The sequence below is a fragment of the Hypanus sabinus genome, chromosome 26 (genome assembly GCF_030144855.1).
Source record: "Hypanus sabinus isolate sHypSab1 chromosome 26, sHypSab1.hap1, whole genome shotgun sequence".
In the NCBI taxonomy this organism is placed as follows: domain Eukaryota; kingdom Metazoa; phylum Chordata; class Chondrichthyes; order Myliobatiformes; family Dasyatidae; genus Hypanus; species Hypanus sabinus.
This window is the reverse complement of record NC_082731.1, coordinates 19,905,313-19,925,691: the sequence shown is the minus strand read 5'-3', so window position 1 is coordinate 19,925,691 and position 20,379 is coordinate 19,905,313. Positions and strand designations below refer to the sequence as shown.

Sequence of the window (20,379 nt, the reverse complement as noted above, 5' to 3'; positions counted from 1 at the left end):
CAGCCACAGAATAGAGGGATGTCCATTTAGAACAAAGATGAGGAGGAATGCAGTATCTTTAGCCAGAGGGTAGTGAGTCTGTGAAATTAATTGCCGCAGGTGGCTGTGCAGCCCAGGTCATTAGGTGTATTTAAGGCAGAGTTTTATATATTTTTAGTAAGTCAGGGCATGACAGGTTACGAAGGGAAGGCAGGAGAATGGGATTGAGAGGGGAATGGATCAAATGGCAGAATAGACAATAAGCCGAATGGCCCAAGTCTTGCTCCTATGTCCTATGGTCTTAATGATGGACTCACGACATTTTCCCAACCACAGATATTAGGCTAACTGGCCTACAATTTCCTTTCTTCTTCCTCACTCCTTCCTTGAAGAGTGGAGTGACATTTGCAATTTTCAAGTCCTCTGAACCATTCCAGTATCCAGCAATTCTTGAAGGAGCACCTCGATTGCTTCTTCAATCTCTTCCGTTACTTCTGAGGTTTGGTCAATCGTGTCCGGGTGACTAATCTACCTTCAGACCTTTCAGCTTCCCAAGCACCTTCTCCTTAGTATTAGCAACCACGCTCACTTCTGCCCCAGAAACTCTCAAGTTGCTGGCATACTGCTAGTGAAAACTGACATAAAATATTTATTAAGTTTTCCACCACTTCTTTGTCCCCCTTTACTACCTCTCCGGCATCATTTTCCAGCAGTCTAATATTCACTCTCGCCTCTTTTTTGCTCTTTATATATCAGAGAAAAAACATTTTGTAGCCTTTTTTATGTTATTGGCCTGCTTACCTCCATATTCAGACCAGACGAAGGGTCTCGGCCCGAAACATTGACTGCTCATTTCAACGGATGCTGCCCGACCTGCTGAGTTCATCCAGCTTGTTTGGATGTGTTGATTATACCTCCACATTTCATCTTTTTTGCTTCAGGCTTATTTTTTTAGTTGCATTCTTGCTGGTTTTCAGAAGCTGCTTAATCCTCTAACTTCCCACTAATTTGTGCTATATAATATGCCCTCTCTTTTCCTTTTATGCTGTCTTTGACTTCCCTTGTCAGCCACAGTTGCTTCATTCTCCATTTAGAATGCTTCTTCTTTGGGATGTATCTATCCTGTGCCTTTCAAATTGCTCCCAGGAACTCCAGCCACTGCAGTTCTGCCAACAATCCTGTCCGTGTCCCCTTTCACTTAACTTTAGCCAGCTCCTCTCTTATGCGTGTCTGCAACTGATCTATTTCCCATGTTTTCTTTGCCAGTCTTTTACACAATCCACAACATGAATCTTCGTATCATCTGAAAAATTACTAACCCACCCATCAAACATTTTCATCCAAGTCATTTTTCTTCTTTGGGATGAGTCAGTCCTGTGTCTTCCAAACTGAGCCCAGAAACTCCAGCCGTTACTGTTCCACGGTCATGCCTGCTAGTGTCAAAATCAACTTTGGGCAGCACCTCTCATGCCTCAGTAATTCCCTTTACTCCTTTGTAATACTGACACATCTGATTTTAGCTGCTCCCTGTCAAACTGCAGAGTGAATTCTATCATATTGTGGTCACTGCCTTCGAAGGCTTCCTTTATGCTAAGCTCCCGAATCAAGTCAGACTCATTACATAACACCCAATCCAGAAATGCCTTTTCCCTAATGGGCTCAACCACAAACTGCTATAAAAAGCCATTTTGAAGGCATTCTACAAATTCTCTTTCTTGGGATCCAACACCAGCCTGGTTTTCCCCATCTACCTGTATATTGAAATCTCGCACGACTATCATAACATTGGCCTTTTTGTCTGCCTTTTCCATCTCCTGTTGTAATTTGTGTCAAATCCTGGCTGCTGCTCAAGTGCCTGTATATAACTCCCATCAGGGTCTTTTTACCCTTGAGGTCGCTATGCACAAAGATTTTACATTTTCTAATCCTATGTCACCTCTCTCGAATGACTTGATTTCATATTTTACCAACAGAACCACCCCATTCCCTCTGCCTTCCTTTCAATACAACGTGTATCCATAGATACTAATCTCCCAACTATGATCTGCTTTCAGCCACGATTCAGTGATGCACATAACATGTCTGCCAATCTCTAACTGCACTACAAGATCATCTCCCTTATTCCATGTACGGCGTGCATTCAGCTATAACGCCTTCTAACAGGCTGCCTGGTATGGAGGGGCTACTGCGCAGGACCGAAAGAAGCTGCAAAAGGTTCATCAGCTCCATCTTTGGCACTAGCTTACAAAGTCCCCAGGCCGTCTTCAGGGAGCGGTGTCTCAGAAAGGCAGCGTCCATTATTAAGGACCTCCAGCACCCAGGACATGCCCTTTTCTCACTGTTACCATCAGGTAGGAGGTACAGAAGCCTGAAGGTACACACTCAGCGATTCAGGAACAGCTTCTTCCCCTCTGCCATCCGATTCCTCAATAGACATTGAAGCTTTGGACACTACCTCACTTTTTTAATATACAGATTTCTGGGCTTTGCGCATTTTAAAAAATCTATTCAATACACGTAATTGATTTACTTGTTTGTTTATTATTATGTTTATTATTTATATTTATTATTTTTTTCTCTCTCTACTATATTATGTATTGCATTGAACTGCTGCTGCTAAGTTAACAAATTTCACATCATATGCTGGTGATAATAAACCTGATTCTCATCCTGTTTTCATGACCCTTTTTGATTTTACCCCATATTACACTGCAGTTCATTCCACTGTCTGCAAATTTTGCCCTATCATCTGCTTGTTCTTCCTTGCAGTCTCACTACAAACTGCACCGAGCTGTGTCCCATCTTCAGCCCTATCACTCCAGTTCCCGTCCTTCGGCCAAATTAGTTAAAACCCTCCCCAACTGCTCCAGCAAGCCTGCCTGTAAGGATGTTGGTCTCCTGGAGTTCAGGTGGAACCCTTTCTCGTCCTTTCTGTACAGGTCACACCGTCCCCAGAAGAGATCCCAATGATCGAGAAATCTGAAGCCCTGCCCATTGCCCTAGTTCCACAGCTATGCATTCATCTGCCAAATCATCCTGTTTTTACCCACACTGTCATGTGGCACAGGCAGCAATCGAGCGACTGCTTTTCAGCTTTCTATCTAACACCCTATATTCACTCTTCGGGAGGACCTCCCTCTTCCTACTACTATTGTCAGTACCAGCGTGTACCACAACTCCCGGCCATTCAGCCTCCCCCCCTTTACAGTGCTGCCGACCTGATCCAAGATATCCCTAACCCTGGCACCTGGGAGACAGCACTCACAAAATGCTGGAGGGACTCAGCAGGCCAGGCAGCATCTGAGGAGAAATGTACAGTCGCAGTTTTAGGCCGAGACCCTTCAGCAGGACTGAAATGCGTAAGCTGTACTCTTTTCCATAGATGCCGCCTGGCCTGCTGAGCTCCTCCAGCATTGTGTGTGTGTTGCTCGGATTTCCAGCACCTGCAGATTTTCTCTTGTTTGTGATTGGAATACCATCCAGTTTCGCATCCGCAGAATCTCCTGCTTGCTGCTCTAACTATGAAATCCCCGATCGCTACTGTTTTCCTCTCCTCAGCCACAGAGCCAAACTCAGTGCCAGAGACTGTTGCTGCGGCTTCTCCCTGGTAGGATGCCTCTTCACCCCCCCCTCCACTCCCTGGCCCCCCATAGTATCCAGTGACGTTATTGAGGGGAACAGCCACGGATGTACCCTGCATTGGCTGCCTATCCCCTACCCCTCTCCTGACAGTCACCCAGCTACCTGTCCACACAACTTAGGGGCGACTCCCTCCCTGTGGCTACGACCTATCACCTCCTCATTCTCCCGTGTGAGCTGAAGGTCATCCGGCTGCAGCTCCAGTTCCTCAGCACGGTGTCCAAGGAGCTGCACCTCGATGCACTTCGTGCAGACGCAAGAAGGCCAGAAGTCTCCTCGAGTTCCTGCACCTCTTTGCAAGGAGCATACCACGAACCTTGGATTCTTTCTCAACTCAATAGCTATGTACTAATAAACAAAGGAAAAAAAAACTTACCGAGAACTTACTTGGAGCCTCTGTCTGTTCTTGCTTAAGACTGTTGAGCCGAGCTTCGCACTCTAACCCTGGCTCACTCAGGGATGGGTTACTGAAGGGTAATGTGAGGGAGCTTGGATATCTTCAGTGGGGAGACAGTGACACAGGGCGCTGGGGAGGGTGTCACTGAGGGCCGGCGTGAGGGAGCTTGGACACTGTAAAGGGAGTTGGTTAACAGCGATAGGGATACAGTCAGCGAGACCATTAGGGGGAGCGGTCACTGAGGGACAGTGAGGGAGCTGGTTAACTTCAGAGAGGATACAGTCAATGAAACAGGACGCTAGATGAGACGGGTTACTGAGGAACAGAGTGTCGGAGCTGTGTTACAAAAAGCAGGGATACACAGTGCTGGGGGAAAGGGGATATCGAGGGATGATGTGAAGGAGCTGAATTAACATAATCAGGAATACAGTCCGTGACACGGTGCTCAGGAAGACAGGGGTCACTGAAGGTTAGTGTGTGGGAGCTGGATTATCGGTCAGTGACCCCGCTCACTGTCGTTGACATCGTTTTCTTCTTTCTCAGGACGAGTTGCTCCTGTCAGTGACTGGAACAGGTGACCTGCTTGTATGGAAGAACTCTCGTGTCGCTGTGACCTCCATCCCCGCCCACACCTGCTGCGTCAATGCTTTGGCGACCTATCGGAAAGTGGACTCGACAGAAGGAACTGATGGTGAGATTAGGACTCCAAGTTCCTTCTCCTCACAGCCCAGGATCAATCCCTGCACTAATCCCCCAATCCACTCCCTCCACACAGTCCGGTTTTAGTCCTCTCTCCCGCCAGAGTCCCGTATCAATCCCACTGACCCACTCTCTCAGCCCTGTATAATCCCCACATCCCTGCACATGAGTTCCCTCCCCCCACCCCATTCCCCCCACCCCATTCCCCCCACCCCATACCCCCTCCCCATACCCCCACCCCATTCCCCCCTCCCCATACCCCCACCCCATTCCCCCCTCCCCATTCCCCCCACCCCATTCCCCCCACCCCATTCCCCCCACCCCATACCCCCACCCCATTCCCCCCTCCCCATACCCCCACCCCATTCCCACCTCCCCATACCCCCACCCCATTCCCCCTCCCCCCCTCCCCAGGATATTGTCCTTCCTGGAGCGTGGCTGGGGGGGGGGGGGGCGGTCAGTGTTCTTAAGCTCTCGGTCCAGGAACAGGACCCAGCTCCACACGGGGGCATGGGGAGCAGTGGCTTGGGGGCAGGTGGTTTTGGGAGGATACAGGTGTAAGGTGGTTCAGAGAGATCAAAGTAGAAGGGGGGGGGTCAGGAGAACATTCCAGACTGACGGTCCTATGTCCCTCCCCAACTCCCTCAGGAGCGCGAGGTGACGAGTGTCGTGTCCAGGTCTTAACAGCAGCAGATGACGGACTTGTTCGGCGCTGGGACCCACTGCTGGTGAGTATTTGGTCCGAGCGTCTTTGGAGAACCCATACCCTCGTTCTGTTCCGACCTGTGTCTCCGCCACCCCTGGTCCCATCTGCCCCTTCTGTTCCCACCTGTGTCTCCGCCACCCCTGGTCCCATCTGCCCGTTCTGTTCCCACTCTCTCCTCCCCTGAACTCCAATATTCCCTCCAACCCATCCCCTATATCTATCCCCACCACTAATCCCTTGTCCTTCCCCAACTCCCCCACCCCCCCCCATCCATCCCGCCTCATCCCTTTCCCAACATACAGCCCTCCACATCCACCCCCTTTACCCCCCCCACACACTCCAGGTGTCATGTCTGGGCTTCAGGGGTGGAATACAGGTCAGGATGAATCTCCTGATTACTCTCTCCTGCACCCCACAGCCTGAAGAGGTGGCCACCCTCACTGGGCACGGGGCGGTGGTCAGAGGAGCAGCCGCTGAGAACCACCTCCCTTTCTTCCTCACTGTGGCTGAGGACCAGACCCTCAGGGTGTGGGACGTCCCGTCCGGACAAGGTACGTTTTGCTGGTTGACTTGGGCACAGGGGTGCGACCCATAGATGGAGAAATTCTCCTGACCACAGGAGAGTTTACCAGGGGCTTGAGAGGTTCTCCTGACAGAGAGGTGCTGACCCAGGGATGGAGAGGTTCTCCTGACCAGAGAGGTGCTGACCCAGGGATGGAGAGGTTTTCCTGACCAGAGAGGTGCTGACCCAGGGATGGAGAGGTTCTCCTGACCAGAGAGGTGCTGACCCAGGGATGGAGAGGTTCTCCTGACCAGAGAGGTGCTGACCCAGGGATGGAGAGGTTCTCCTGACCAGAGAGGTGATGACCCAGGGATGGAGAGGTTTTCCTGACCAGAGGGGTGATGACCCAGGGATGGAGAGGTTCTCCTGTCCAGAGGGGTGCTGACCCATAGATGGAGAGGTTCTCCTGACCAGAGAGGTGCTGACCCAGGGATGGAGAGGTTCTCCTGACCAGAGAGGTGCTGACCCAGGGAATGGGAGGTTCTCCTGACCAGAGGGGTGATGACCCAGGGATGGAGAAGTTCTCCTGACCAGGGAGCTGATTACCCAAATATGTAGAGTTTGCCCTGACCAGACGGGGTTAAAGTCAATGTCAAGTTTATGATCATCTGTCCAAAACCAGAGAGGCATTGAGAACTTACTGGAAACAGCATCAGATAAGCAGTGTTCACAAGGAAAAGCATAAGATATAGGAGCTGAAATAGGCCATTCAGCCCATCATTTCTGCTCCACTATTCATTCAGGGGCTTATCCAATTCTTCCAGTCATCCCCACTCCCTTGCTTTCATCCCACCTTTGATGCCCTGGCTGCTCAAAAACCTGTCTATCTCTGCCTTAAATACACCCAATGTCTTGGCCTCCATAGCCACTCGTGGCAACAAATTCCAGAGATTTACCACCCTCTGACTAAAGTAATTTCTCCACATTTCTGTTCTAAAGGACGTCCTTCAATCCTGAAGTCGTGCCCGCTTGTCCTAGAATCCACTACCATGGGAAATAACTTCACTATATCTAATCTGTTCAGGCCTTTTAACATTCAGAATATTCCTATAAGATCCCCCCTCATTCTTAACTCCAGGGAATATAGCCCAAAAGCTGCTAGATGTTCCTCATATGGTAACCCTTTCATTCCTGGAATCATGCTCATGAATCTTCTCTGAACCCTCTCCAATGTCAGTATATCCTTTCTAAAATAAGGAGCCCAAAACTGCACACAATACTCCAAGTGTGGTCTCACGAGTGCCTTATAGAGCCTCAACATCACATCCCTGCTCTTATATCCTATACCTCTAGAAATGAATGCCAACATTGCATTCATCTTCTTCACCACCGACTCAATCTGGAGGTTAACCTTTAGAGTATCTTGCACAAGGACTCCCAAGTCCCTTCGCATCTCTGCATTTTGACTTCTCTCCCCTCTCTATGTTTTGTTTGTTTAATTTACATGACAAAGAACACCTTAGTTTCGAAAGGAAGTCCACGGTGTTGCAAAGCAGTCACAGTGCTGCTGGGGTGAGGGTTAAAGGGAAGTAGCTGTTCCTGAACCTGGAGTGAGACCGGGCTTGTACATCCTGCCCGATGGGGTGGGACGAGTGACTGAGCTGAGATCTCATTGTGGGCTTTGATGTAACGCTGTGTTTCTCTCTCCTCCCCCTCCCTGCCCCCTGTCTTCTCGCACCTCCATCCTCTTCCCCCAGGTGTCTGTCGCTCCTCGACTCACCGCTCCGCCGTCACTGCTCTCGGCTGCTCCCCTTCCGGCCGGTTCCTGCTGTCTGGAAGCATGTCCGGAGAGGTCGCCCTGTGGGAGTCGGGAAAGGTCCAACTTGTCTTTCAGGTGGGAGGTGCTTGAATCCTCTCTCTCCCCATCACCATACGTATCCCCTTCTACCCATCTTCCCCACCCTGCCCCGGGCCTTTTCCCCAAGTAACATAGACTCATCCATATTACAATCTCCTTCTGCTCAATTGTCATTTAAGACAAATCTTGGTGAGTATTTTGTATTCATTAATTTAACAAGGCAACTGTTACTGTATTGTGATTGTGTATGTTGCCTTTTCCCCAACCATCCCCACCAGGCGTTCTCCACCATCCCCGAACCTTGCCACCCATCTCTCTCCCCCTTCCCCCCACCCACCCTTCACCTTTAACCACTCCCTCCCTGCCTCAGACCCACCTTTACCCACTCTCTCTCCCCCTCAGGCCCACCTTTAACCACTCTTCCCCTCCATCCCCCTCTCCCCCACCTCAGACCCACCTTTACTCACTCTCTCTCCCCCTCAAGCCCACCTTTAACCACTCCCTCCCCAGGCCCATCTTTAACCCCCCTCCCCCTCTCCCCCCCCAGGCCCACCTTCAACCCCACTCCCCCTCCATCCCCCTCTCCCCCACTTCAGGCCCACCTTTAACCACTCCCCCCCCAGTCCCACCTTTAACCACTCCCCCCCAGGCCCATCTTTAACCACACTCTCCCCCCTCAGGCCCACCTTTAAGCCCCTCCCCCTCTCTCCCCCACCTCAGGCCCACCTTTAACCACTCTCTCCCCCCCCCCCCAGGCCCACCAGAAGCAGATCTCAGCCATCACTTTCCTCTCAGACCAAGAGTTTGCAGTGGGATCGTACGACGGGCACGTCTCAACCTGGCTGGTGACTCTGGACTCGCAGACTCCCTCTGTGCGGTGAGTGCTTCCTCAGACATGGGGAGTGTTGTGATCTAGGGTGAGGATGGAGTCTCCCTCATCTCCTCCTTCCCCTCTCTAACCCCCATCTTTCTCCTCCTGCACAGAGTGAATTCCCAGTCCTCCATCAGCCTCCCCTCACCCGTCTGCTGCCTTGCCTGGATGGGCAAACGGAAACTCCTCATCTCGGACCTGGGATGCTCCCTCCGTACCTGGGAGCCAGGGGTCAGGAAGAAGACGGCACAAATGGGGTGAGTGCGGGTTTCCTTCCTCCGGGTCCAATCCTCCCTCCCCTCCATCTCTTTCCTGCACTCCCCTCGCTCTCCCTCATCTCGTCCCCTCACACCCGCAACCCTTCCCTACTCTTCTCCCCGCACCTTCTTCCCCCGCCCTCGTTCTCCATTCCCTCACTTCTCGCTCGCTCCACTGCGCAGATTCTCCCACCTCCAAGCCACGAGGCTGCTGGAACGCACCGACGGATCCGTGCTGGTTCTGGAGGGGATCGAAAGCAGCACAGTCTTCATCGCCAAGCCGCGGGAGGCCCCCATGGGAGAGGTAAGTGGTCAGAGCTGTACAACTTCCACCGATGTACCTCCCTCCCCCACCCCCTCTCCTTTATTCCACCCCTTGTCATGTCCTGCCCCCTCTGCCTCCCCCACTACCACATACCCCTCCCCGCCCTGGCCACCCACTTCTCCTCCCTCTCCCCTTCTCGTATCCCACCTCCACTTAACTTTCCACATATTGACAGGGATTCCCGGAATGTAAAAGAACTCGATGCGAAAGCGTTTGTCAAGTGTGTTCAGGAAAATTTCCTTGATCAATACGTAGAATTCCCCAGTTAGAGAGAGTGCTATGACGTAGGCGGACGTGGTCTTGGCTAATTTTTCTACAGAAGAGGTTTGTCATTGTCTTCTTCTGGGCAGTGTCTTTACAAGACAGGTGACTTTAGAATGTATTTAAATCTTGCATCCATCCCACAACACAAGGCAGTAAAAATCTTTGCATTCTGACTCCCATCACAATGTACAGAGAGCTGATGCTCAAAGTCTGATGCTTGTAGAATGAAGCTGTCCCGTAGCCTGCTAGTCCCGGTTTTAATGCTGCGGTCCAGATAGAAGCAGCTGAAACAGTCTATGGTTGGTGTGGCAGGTATCCCTGATGATCTTCCAGGCCTTTTCTCTGCACCTGCTGCTAGACATGCCCTCAACGGAGGGAAGTTCACATCCACAGATGCACTGGGCTGTCCATACCACTCTCTGCAGTGCCCAGCATTGGTGCAGTACCCGTACCAGGCGGGGCGCCATTATCTATAAGCTTCAGAGATTCTCTGCCTGGCATCAGTGGTGGCATAAGCTGCTCATTCGACCATCCACCACCTGCTCCCATGGCTTCACATCACCCTGATCGGGGGGCTAAACAGGTACTATACCTAGCCCTGTGAGGGTGACCTACAGGCCTGCGGAGGGACGGAGTACCTTGTACTCCTTTGGCAAGGGCCTATCTTCAGCCCATCACTCAAAGTACAATACTCGATCTCCTATTAGGGAATGAGTCAGAACAGCTGACAGAAGTTTGTGTAATGGGAACACTTTGCATCTGCTGATCATAATTCCATTAGTTTCAAGGTAATTATAGAAAAAGTAGGTCTGATACTCAGGTTGAGATTCTGAATCGGAGAGAGGCCAATTTTGATCGTACCTGAAAAGATCTAGCGAGTGTGGATTTGGTCAAGTTATTTTCCGGCACAGATGTGCTTGGTAAGTGGGAAGTCTTAGCGTAGAGTGGATAGTGTTGAGGATTGTCAAAGATTGCAGAGAGACATTGACAGGATGCAGAAGTGGGCTGAGAAGTGGCAGATGGAGTTCAACCCGGAGAAGTGTGAAGTGGTACACTGTGGAAGGACAAACTCCAAGGCAGAGTACAAAGTAAATGGCAGGATACTTGGTAGTGTGGAGGAGCAGAGGGATCTGGGGGTACATGTCCACAGATCCCTGAAAGTTGCCTCACAGATAGATAGGGTAGTTAAGAAAGCTTATGGGGTGTTAGCTTTCATAAGTCGAGGGATAGAGTTTAAGAGACGCGACGTAATGATGCAGCTCTATCAAACTCTAATTAGGCCACACTTGGAGTACTGTGTCCAGTTCTGGTCATCTCACTATAGGGAGGATGTGGAAACATTGGAAAGGGTACAGAGGAGATTTACCAGGATGCTGCCTGGTTTAGAGAGTATGGATTGTGATCAGAGATTAAGGGAGCTAGGGCTTCCTAGGATGAGAGGAGACATGATAGAGGTATACAAGTTATTAAGAGGCATAGATAAAGTGGACAGCCAGCGCCTCCTCCCCAGGGCACCACTGCTCAATACAAGAGGATGTGTCTTTAAGGTGAGGGGAGGGAAGTTCAAGAGGAATATTAGAGGAAGGTTTTTCACTCGGAGGGTGGTTGGTGCGTGGAATGTGTTGCCTGAGTCAGTGGTGGAGGCAGATACACTGGTGAAATTTAAGAGACTATCAGACAGGTATATGGAGGAATTTAAGGTGGGGGGTTATATAGGAGGCAGGGTTTACGGGTCGACACAAGTGGGCCGAAGGGCCTGTACTGTGCTGAACTGTTCGATGTTCTTCAAAAGTGAAACTGTGAGTTTGTATGTTCCTGTCACAATAAAAGAGAAGGATAACAGGTTTAGGGAACCTTGGCTTTGAGAGTTATTGAGGGACTGGTTAAGAAAAAGGAAGAGTTGAATAGCAGGTATAGGCAGGTAGGTACAAATGAGGTAACACTTAAGGAAATCAGGAGGGCGAAAAGAAGGTATGAGGTTGCTGTAGTAGACAAGGTGAAGGGCTTCTCAAATATTTTAAGAACAAAAAGATAACGGGACAAAATTATCCCTCTGGAAGTTCAGGGTGGTGTGTGGAGGCAAAAGAGATGGGGGAGATCTTAAATGGATTTTTTTGCATCTGTATTTACCCAAGAGACTGAGACGAGTCCATAGATGTGAGGCACTGCAGCACTGAGCTCAGGAATCTTATACAGATTACACAAAGAGGAGGTGTTTGCTGTCGTGGAGCAAATGCTGGTGGATAAATCCCAGGGGCCTGGCATTGTGTTCCCTTAAAACCCTGCCGGAGGCTACTGCAAAAATTGTAGGGGCCATAATAGAGATGTTGAAAGCATCCTTAGCTAGGAATGAGGTGCTGGAGGATTGGGGGAAAGCTAATATTGTTCCATTACTTAAGAAAGGCTATAAGAATAAGCCAGGTAATTATAAGCTAGTGAGTCTGGAAGTTATTGGAAGGTATTCTAAGAAATCAGATGGAGAAGTATTTGACCAGAATAAGATATCGGAGCAGAATTAGGCCAGTTGGCCCATCGAGTCTGCTCCACCATTTCATCAAGGCCGATCCAATTTTCCACTCGCCTCAATCTTCTGCCTTCTCCCTTCATCCCTTCATGCCCTGACCAATTAACTTTTGCCTTAAATATACATAAAGGCTTGGCCTACACAGCTGCCTGTGGCAAAGAATTCCACAGATTCACCACTGACTAAAGAAATCCCTTCTGACCTAAAAGGATGCCCCTCTATTCTGAGGCTATGTCCTCTGGTCTTTGACTCTCCCACCACAGGAAACATCCTCTCCACACCCATTCTATTAAGGCCCTTCAACATGATAGGTTTCAATGACTTCATCACTCTTTCTTCTGAATTCTAGTGAACACAGGCCCAGAGCCATCAGATGCTCTTCATCAGACAAGCCATTCAATCCTGGAATTATCGTTGTGAACCTCCTTTAAACTCTCTCCAATTTCAGCACATTCGCTCTCAGATCAGGGGTTCAAAACTGCTTCCAATATCCAAGTCTCACCAGTGCCTTATAAAGTCTCAACATTGCATCCTTAATTTTATATTTTAGTCCTTTTGAAATGCTAACATTTTCCTTTCTCGCCACAGACACAACCTACAAAGTAACCTTTGGGGAATCCTGTGCAAGGACTCTCAAGTCCATTTGCACCTCAGATTTTTGTGTTTTCTGTCCATTTAGAAAACAGTCAGCCCTTTCATTTCTTCTGCCAAAGTGCATACATTTCCCAATACTGTATTCCATCTGCCATTTCTTTGCCCGTTCTCCTAATCTGCCCTTCTGTAGCATCTCTACTTCCTCAAAACTACCTGCCCCTCCACCTTTCTTCATATTGTCTACAAACTTTGCAACAAAGCCATCAATTCCAACTTCTGAATCATTGACATATAACGTAAAAAAGAATCAGTCCCGGAACACCACTAGTTTGGCAGCCAACCAAAAAAGGCTCCTTATATTCCCACTCTGCTTCCTGCCAATCAGCCACTGTTTTATCCAGGAATCTTTCCTGTAATACTATGGGCTTGTAGTTTGTTAAGCAGCCTCGTGTGGCATCTTATCAAAGGCCTTCTGAAAATCCAAATACACAATATCAAGTGATTGGTCTTTGTCTATCCTGCTTGTTATCTCTTCAAAGAATTCCAGCGGATTTGTCAGGCAAGATTTTCCTTTGAGGAAACCATGCCTATTTTATCATGTGCCTCCCTGAAACCTCATCTTTAATAATCAACTCCAACATTCTTCCAACCACTGAGGTCAGACTAACTGGTCTATAGTTTCATTTCTTCTGCCTCTCTCCCTTCTTGAAGAGTGGAGTGAGATTTGTAACTTTCCAGTCTTCCAGATCCATTCCAGAATCTAGTGATTCTTGAAAGATGCCTCCATAGTCTCTTCTGCCAGCTCTTTCAGGATCTAGGGTGTACACCATCTGGTCCAGATGATTTATCTACCTTCAGACCTTTCAGTTTCCCAAGAACCTTCTCTCTCGTAACGTTAACTTCACACACTTAATGACCCCTGACACCTGGAAATTCCACCATCCTGCTAGTGTTTTCCACAGTAGTCCTGACGAAGGGTCTCGGCCCAAAACGTCGACAGTGCTTCTCCCTATAGATGCTGCCTGGCCTGCTGTGTTCCACCAGCATTTTGTGTGTGTTGTTGTTTGAATTTCCAGCATCTGCAGATTTCCTCGTGGATGCAAAATACTCATTCAGTTCATCCGCCATTACTACCATTCCATCATTGTTTTCCAGTGGCCTGATCTCCACTCTCACCTTTCTTCTACACATTAATATTACTGGCTAGGTTACTTTCGTATTCCATCTTTACCTTCTTAATAACATTTTAGTTGCCTTCAGTTGGTTTTTAAAAGCTTCACAATCTTCTGTCTTCCCACTAACTTTTGCTTTATTATATGGTCTCTTAGGCTTTTATGTTGGCTTTGACTTCTCTTGTTAGCCACAGTTGTCTCATCTTTCCTTTAGAATACTTATTCCTCTTTGGGATGTACATATCCGGTGCCTTCCGAATTGCTTCCAGAAGTTCCAGCCATTGCTGCTCTGCCATCATCCCTGCCAGTGTTCTTTTCCAATCAATTCTGGCAATCATCTCCACTGTCATGCCTCTGTAATTCCCTTTAATCCACTGTAATTCTTATACATCTGACTGTAGCTTCTCAGGTTTCAGGGATTTCAAGATTGACCATATTATGATCACGTTCCCCAAAAGGTTTTTTTTTTAAACCTTAAACTCTCTGATCAATTCCAGTGCATTGCACAACACTCAATCCAGAATAGCTGATCCTCTGGTAGGCTTGACCACAAGCTGCTCTGAAAAGCTATCTCATAGGCACTCCAGGAACTTCCCTTCCTGAATTCATCACCAGCCTGATTTTCCCCAATCTACTTGCATTTTGAGATTCCCCATGATAATTGCAGCATTGCCCCTTTGGCATGCATTTTCTATCTTGCGTAGGCACATCCTCAGTACTGTCTGGGTGGGCTCCCATCAGGGTCTTCTTACCCTTGCAGTTCCTCAGCTCTACTCACAAAGGTCCAACACCTTCTGACCCTATGTCACTTCTTTCTGATGATTAATGATTTTCTAATCATTTTTTTTTTACCAACCAAGCAACAACACCCCCCACCTGTCCAATTCAGTCCTGGGACATGATGTTCCCAGCTGTAATATTTTCAGCCATGATTCAGTGATCATACATGACAATCTGCAACTGTGCTGCAAGTTCATCTACCTTATTCCGTAAACTGCACACATTCAAATGTAACACCTTCAGTCCTGCATTCGCCCTTTACGATTTTGTCCACCTTTTATGTTGCAACTCATCCTGTTGACAGCAATTTTGCCCCATCAGCAGCCTCTCCTCACTACACGTTGCCTCTGTTTGTAAACCAACTACCTCATCTTCAGCACCGTCATCAGCCTTTCCTATGATACATCTTGCACTGAAATATGCACAGCTCAGGACACTAGTCACACTTTGCTCAACCTTTTGATTCCTGACTTTGTCTTAGGTCTTAACAACATGAGACTTGTATATATTGTTGGAATTATATACAACTAAGAGAATTTTGACAGGGCCTTCAATAGCCCGGTGTAGCAGATACAGTTCTAATGCAGGCAAGTGGAATCAGTGCAGGTGGGGGTATTAGGGCTAGCACAAAGATGGTGGACCAAAGTGCCTGCTTCTGTACTGCTTGAATTGAGGAGTCTATCGAGTGTGGTGATGCGCAATGTGAAGACGTTCCCCAAACACTGCTCCAAATTTCCACAGGACCCGCCGTCACAAGAGGAGGAGGACAGCAAGCGGAGTGAGGAATGGAGGAACGGAGCAAATAGCGAGGAGGAGGGGAGCGAGGGGGAGGAATCTGAGAAGAGTGCGGAGAGCAAGGGCAATGAGTCGGACCCTGAAGAGGGGGAGGTGGAGCTGAAGAATTTGTTTTGCTCGCTCCCTGTCCACGCTCCGGGCGACAAGACTGCGGACACAACAGCGTGGGTCACCGCCATCAAGGAGTCAGGGATGAAACCCGGAACAGGTGAGGATCTGCTCCCACAATCTGCCGAGGAGGCAAACATAACCATTGCCTTCTACTCCCTCTGCGGTTCGGAATACAAACCCTCCCCCACCCTGCGCAAACTACACACTCGCTCAAATTTCACACTACCTCCTTCTCTCTTGTGGTCACACTTGTGCTGAGCCGCATTCTCCTGCCCCATACACCAGCGGCGATGACGGGATGAATAAGCTGTTTCTGTGATATCTCCAGCCATGCCACCGTCTGTGACACGGCACAGGTCACCCCCACACCCCGATTGCTAAGATTCAATATCAGTTAACCCTTCCTCTTCCAGACTGCTACCTGTTCCACACACTCTCGGCTGGGAGCCTGTGGCGTCATTCCTGGGACCTGAAAACATTCTTCAGAAGCTCGGATGAAGAGCCAGAGTCATTGGGCTTGTGGCTAGATCCCCAGAACGGCACCTACAAACAGGTGATGCAGCACCCTCAGTAATGGTTGTCCCTCTGGGAGCCTGAGACAGGACAGTGTAACCTTGGTTCTGACCCTGTCCCTGTGAGTATGTGACAGGTCTGTGTGCAGGGAGCCTCACCCTGTGACTGACCCTGTCCCTGGGAGTGTGTGACGGAACGGTGTGGAGGGAGCCTCACCCTGTGTCTGACCCTGTCCCTGGGAGTGTGTGACGGGACGGTGTGGAGGGAGCCTCACCCCGTGCCTGACCCTGTCCCCGGGAGTGTGTGACGGGACACTGTAGAGGGAGCCTCACCCTGTGTCTGACCCTGTCCCTGGGAGTGTGTGACAGGTCTGTGTGCAGGGAGCTTCACCCCGTGTCTGACCCTGTCCCTGGGAGTGTGTGACGGGACAGTGTGGAGGGAGCCTCACCCTGTGTCTGACCCTGTCCCTGTGAGTGTGTGACGGGACGGTGTGGAGGGAGCCTCACCCTGTGTCTGACCCTGTCCCTGTGAGTGCGTGACGGGACGGTGTGGAGGGAGCCTCACCCTGTGTCTGACCCTGTCCCTGTGAGTGTGTGACGGGACGGTGTGGAGGGAGCCTCACCCTGTGTCTGACCCTGTCCCTGGGAGTTTGTGACTGGACGATGTGGAGGGAGCCTCACCCCATGTCTGACCCTGTCCCTGGGAGTGTGTAACTGAACGGTGTGTAGGGGTTTTACTGACCACTTGACACGTTTTATTCCAGGTTCACTCCGACCGAGTGACTGCTCTTTCGGAGACGGAGAATGTAATCGCGACAGCCTCCTATGACCAGACTGTGCGGCTGTGGGACCGGGACACCCTGAAGCAGGTAAATCCTCACCGCCCCCCCCCCCGCTCCCTTTCTCCTGACATCACCTCTCCTGCTTCCCCCTCTTCCTCTCCACTACATCGTGCTCTCTGAATCTGTACCCCTCGTCTCACCTCTCCCTCTCTTAACTGGTACCCCACCAACTTCTCACTTCTCTATCTCTTTTCCACTCTCTCCTTCCTACCTCCCCTTCCCTGAACACACCAACCCTCCTCACCCGACACAACCAGCTCTCTTTCCCCCAGTCACAGTTCTCTATGCTGGGTCTTCACTATTCCCGCTGCCCTTCCCATCTCTGAGGCAAAATGTAGTCCTCAGTAAGGGCCTCACCTTTGTCCCACTTCACCTGCGCCTGTGAGTTCCACGCCCACCACAACACTGAGCTCTTCTTCCATTGCCTCCATCTCCAAGCCCTCTTCTTTGAAAACGATTCCACACCCTTTGCTGATGACCCCTTCTGTCTTCAACCCTCTTCTTAAAGGGAGGGATTAATAAATCTTTAAATTTTTTATAAAATCAGGCGGAAAGCCATCTTTTCCTGGAGATTTATTACTCTGCAGTGATCCTAAAGCTTCTTCACCCTCTTTTAATATCAAGGTCATATCTAATCCTTTCAATTCTTCCGAATTCAATTTTGGAAGAGTTATTTGTGATAAAAATCTTTCCATCTCAACAATCTCATTTTGAGATTCCAATTGATATAATTTAGAATAAAAATTTTTTAAAAGGTTTCATTAATTTCTAAAGGTTTATAAGTAATTTTATGTGCACTTGTTCTAATTGCATTTATTGTTTTGGAAGCCTGCTCTGTTTTCAACTGCCAAGCAAAAATCTTATGTGATCTTTCACCTAATTCGTAATATGTCTGTTTAGTTCTCATAATTGCTTTTTCTGCTTCAAAGAAAACTTTCTCCAGCACTATCACTGACCTCAGCCACTGAGGAGAACTCCCACAGAATGCTGGTGGAGGAAGAGTCTCAGCCCAAAACATTGACAGTACTTCTTCCTATAGATGCTGTCTGGCCTGCTGTGTTCCACCAGCATTTTGTGTGTGTTGCTTGAATTTCCAGCACTTGAAGATTTCCTTGTGTTTGTTGAGGAGAACTCCCAACCAGTACCAGCAAAATCATAGTTCCCTTACCCCACACTGCTCGCTTCTACCTCCAGAAACCACTGTCCGGGTAAGCGTATTGTCCCTGCCTGCCTGCCTGCCCTACCGAACTCATGTCCTCGTATCTCAATTCCATTCTATCCCTCTTGGCTCAGTTCCTTCCCATCTACACCCACGATTCTTCTCATGCCCTCAATCTTCTAATTTTCAATTCCTGGCCCTGATCATCTCATCTTCACCACGGATGCTCAGTCCCTATATACATCTATCAGCCATCAGGAAGGCCTCAAAGCCCTCTGCTTCTTTTTTAATGAAAGAACCAACCAATCCCCCTCCACCACCACTCTCCTCTGTCTGACAGAACTGGCCCTCACCCTGAACAATTTTCCTTCAGTACCTCACACTTTTTCTACAGCCATGGGTACTCGCATGGGCCCAAGCTGTACCTGCCTCTTCATTGGCTATGCAAAACAGTTATGTTTGAAGCCTTCACCCGGTTATATTCCACAACTCCTCCTCCACTACACTCACTGCTGCACTGGCACAGCTTCAGGCACCAATGCTTAACTTGTCAATTTTATGTTTTGTAATTATCTTCCACCCTGCCCTTAAATTTACTTGGTCCATCTGCGACACCTCCCTCCCCTTTCTTGAACTCTGTCTCCATCTCTGGAGACAATCAACATCTTTTATAAACCCAATGACTCCCTCTACTATCTCCTCCCACCCTATCGCCTGTAAAAATGCTATTCCCTTTTCTCAGTTTCACCTCTGCTGCATCTGCTCCCAAGATACGGTTTTCCACTCCAGATGTCCTCCTTCAAAGAAGGGGGTTTCCCTCCCTCTACTATTGATGGTGCCCCACCCTCATCTCCTCCATTTACCATGGGTGAGACCATTTTAAAGTTGAAGGATTGCTTCATTGGGCATCTCCTACCGTCCGCCACGTGTGGGACTTCCTGGCAGACAAAACATTTTAATTCTGATTCCCGTTCCCAGTCCAATGTGTTGATCTATGACCTCTTCTTGTGCCAAGATGAGGCCACCCTCAGGGTGGAGGAGCAACACTTTATACTCTTTGTACCCTCCAAACTTTTGGAATGAATATTTATTTCTCCTTCTAGTGAACGTATTTTCTCGCTCTTCCTGCTGTTCTCCAATCTCATCTTGCACTTCAGCTCACCTGCCTCATACTTACACCTGGGTCCCTCCTCCTCCCCTTTCTCCTATTGTTCTCTCTCCTGTCCTACCAGATTCTGCAGCCTTTGACCTGAAGAAGGGTCTCAACCTGAAACATCAACTGTCCACTCTTTTCCATAGATGCTACCTGACCTGCTAAGTTCCTCCAGCATTTTCTGTGTGTTGCTTGTACTCTCTCTAACTCTGTAACTTGTTCCCTCCTACAGGTTGGCCTCTTCCTCTGTTGCTCCCCGGTCCTGTGCCTGGTATCAAACCCTGCCTGCCCAGGGCAGCTGATCTGCGGAGACAATTTGGGGAACGTTTACTTCCTTAGTTGGCGCCCTCCTCTTCAGCAGCCATGAATTGCAGTGGCGGGGGGTGGGAACCTGTCCAGGACCAGCCTCACTGCTACGATCCGAGAGAAGTCCAAGCATTAGGCAGGGCTGCAGGCCAAGGCAGAGACCTTCAGGTGGATGTCACCACCACACAGGCTCTTGTTAAAGGGGGATTCTCTCCCTTTCAGGCACCCCTGTCAGGGCAAAGTATCTTTATCAGTGACCCTTGTTAAAGGGAAGCTTCCTCTCAATCTAGGATGCCAATTAAAGAGGGATCTCACATCATCAGAGACCCCCTTTGAAGACCCCCTCTTTCCACTGGAGACCCTTCAAAAAGGAGGAAGTCTCTCTGCAACAGGGGCCCCTGTTGAAGAGAAAGTCCCTCTCAATGCAGGGTCCCTGTTTGGGGGGGGGGGTGGGGAGGAGAATCATCTGGGATCTCTGTTAAAAGTCCATCAGGGACCTCTGTTGGAACACTCCCTCTGGTCAGAGGGGTGCTCTGACCAGCTGTCTCAGCAGCACTACGTTGACATGCGCTTGGTAATGATGGCTAGGCTAACTCGCTGTGTCACCCAGACAGTGGAGCTACCCGTTTGCTTCTTTTTTCTCTCTTCCCCACTCCATCCCCAGGAACAGCTGGTGCCAGGACCGGCAATGTTGATCAGACTGTGATAGCGGAAACCCCAGCAGGAAAGAGCAAAATAAAAATGCATTAAACCACGTCATCCATCTGCCTGTTCTGTGGACCACGCTTGTGATTGTACGTTTGAACAGAGTAGAAGGACACACCACAGCTCTGCTCTCCCTGTCCATCTCATCATCCTCCGTCACTCTACCCCTCCCCCCAGTGTCCCAACGTTAACACAGCCCTCTCATTAACCAGAGGGAGACGGGCACTTT

At 49.3% G+C, this 20,379-nt stretch overlaps 1 protein-coding gene across 1 annotated transcript in view; it reads left to right on the top strand.

Annotated features, from left to right (window-relative positions):
* The window catches only part of tep1 (telomerase-associated protein 1), a 107,727-nt gene extending 87,523 nt beyond the window's left edge, over positions 1-20,204 (top strand). Inside the window, exons 44-54 of the mRNA XM_059951602.1 lie at positions 4,559-4,706; positions 5,363-5,442; positions 5,839-5,971; positions 7,680-7,816; positions 8,536-8,657; positions 8,765-8,908; positions 9,092-9,212; positions 15,309-15,570; positions 15,887-16,026; positions 16,750-16,854; positions 19,372-20,204. Coding sequence (XP_059807585.1) covers positions 4,559-4,706; positions 5,363-5,442; positions 5,839-5,971; positions 7,680-7,816; positions 8,536-8,657; positions 8,765-8,908; positions 9,092-9,212; positions 15,309-15,570; positions 15,887-16,026; positions 16,750-16,854; positions 19,372-19,506 — 1,527 coding nt within the window. The 3' untranslated portion in view covers positions 19,507-20,204. The remainder of the gene's footprint in view (positions 1-4,558; positions 4,707-5,362; positions 5,443-5,838; positions 5,972-7,679; positions 7,817-8,535; positions 8,658-8,764; positions 8,909-9,091; positions 9,213-15,308; positions 15,571-15,886; positions 16,027-16,749; positions 16,855-19,371) is intronic.
* Positions 20,205-20,379: the final 175 nt, after the last annotated feature.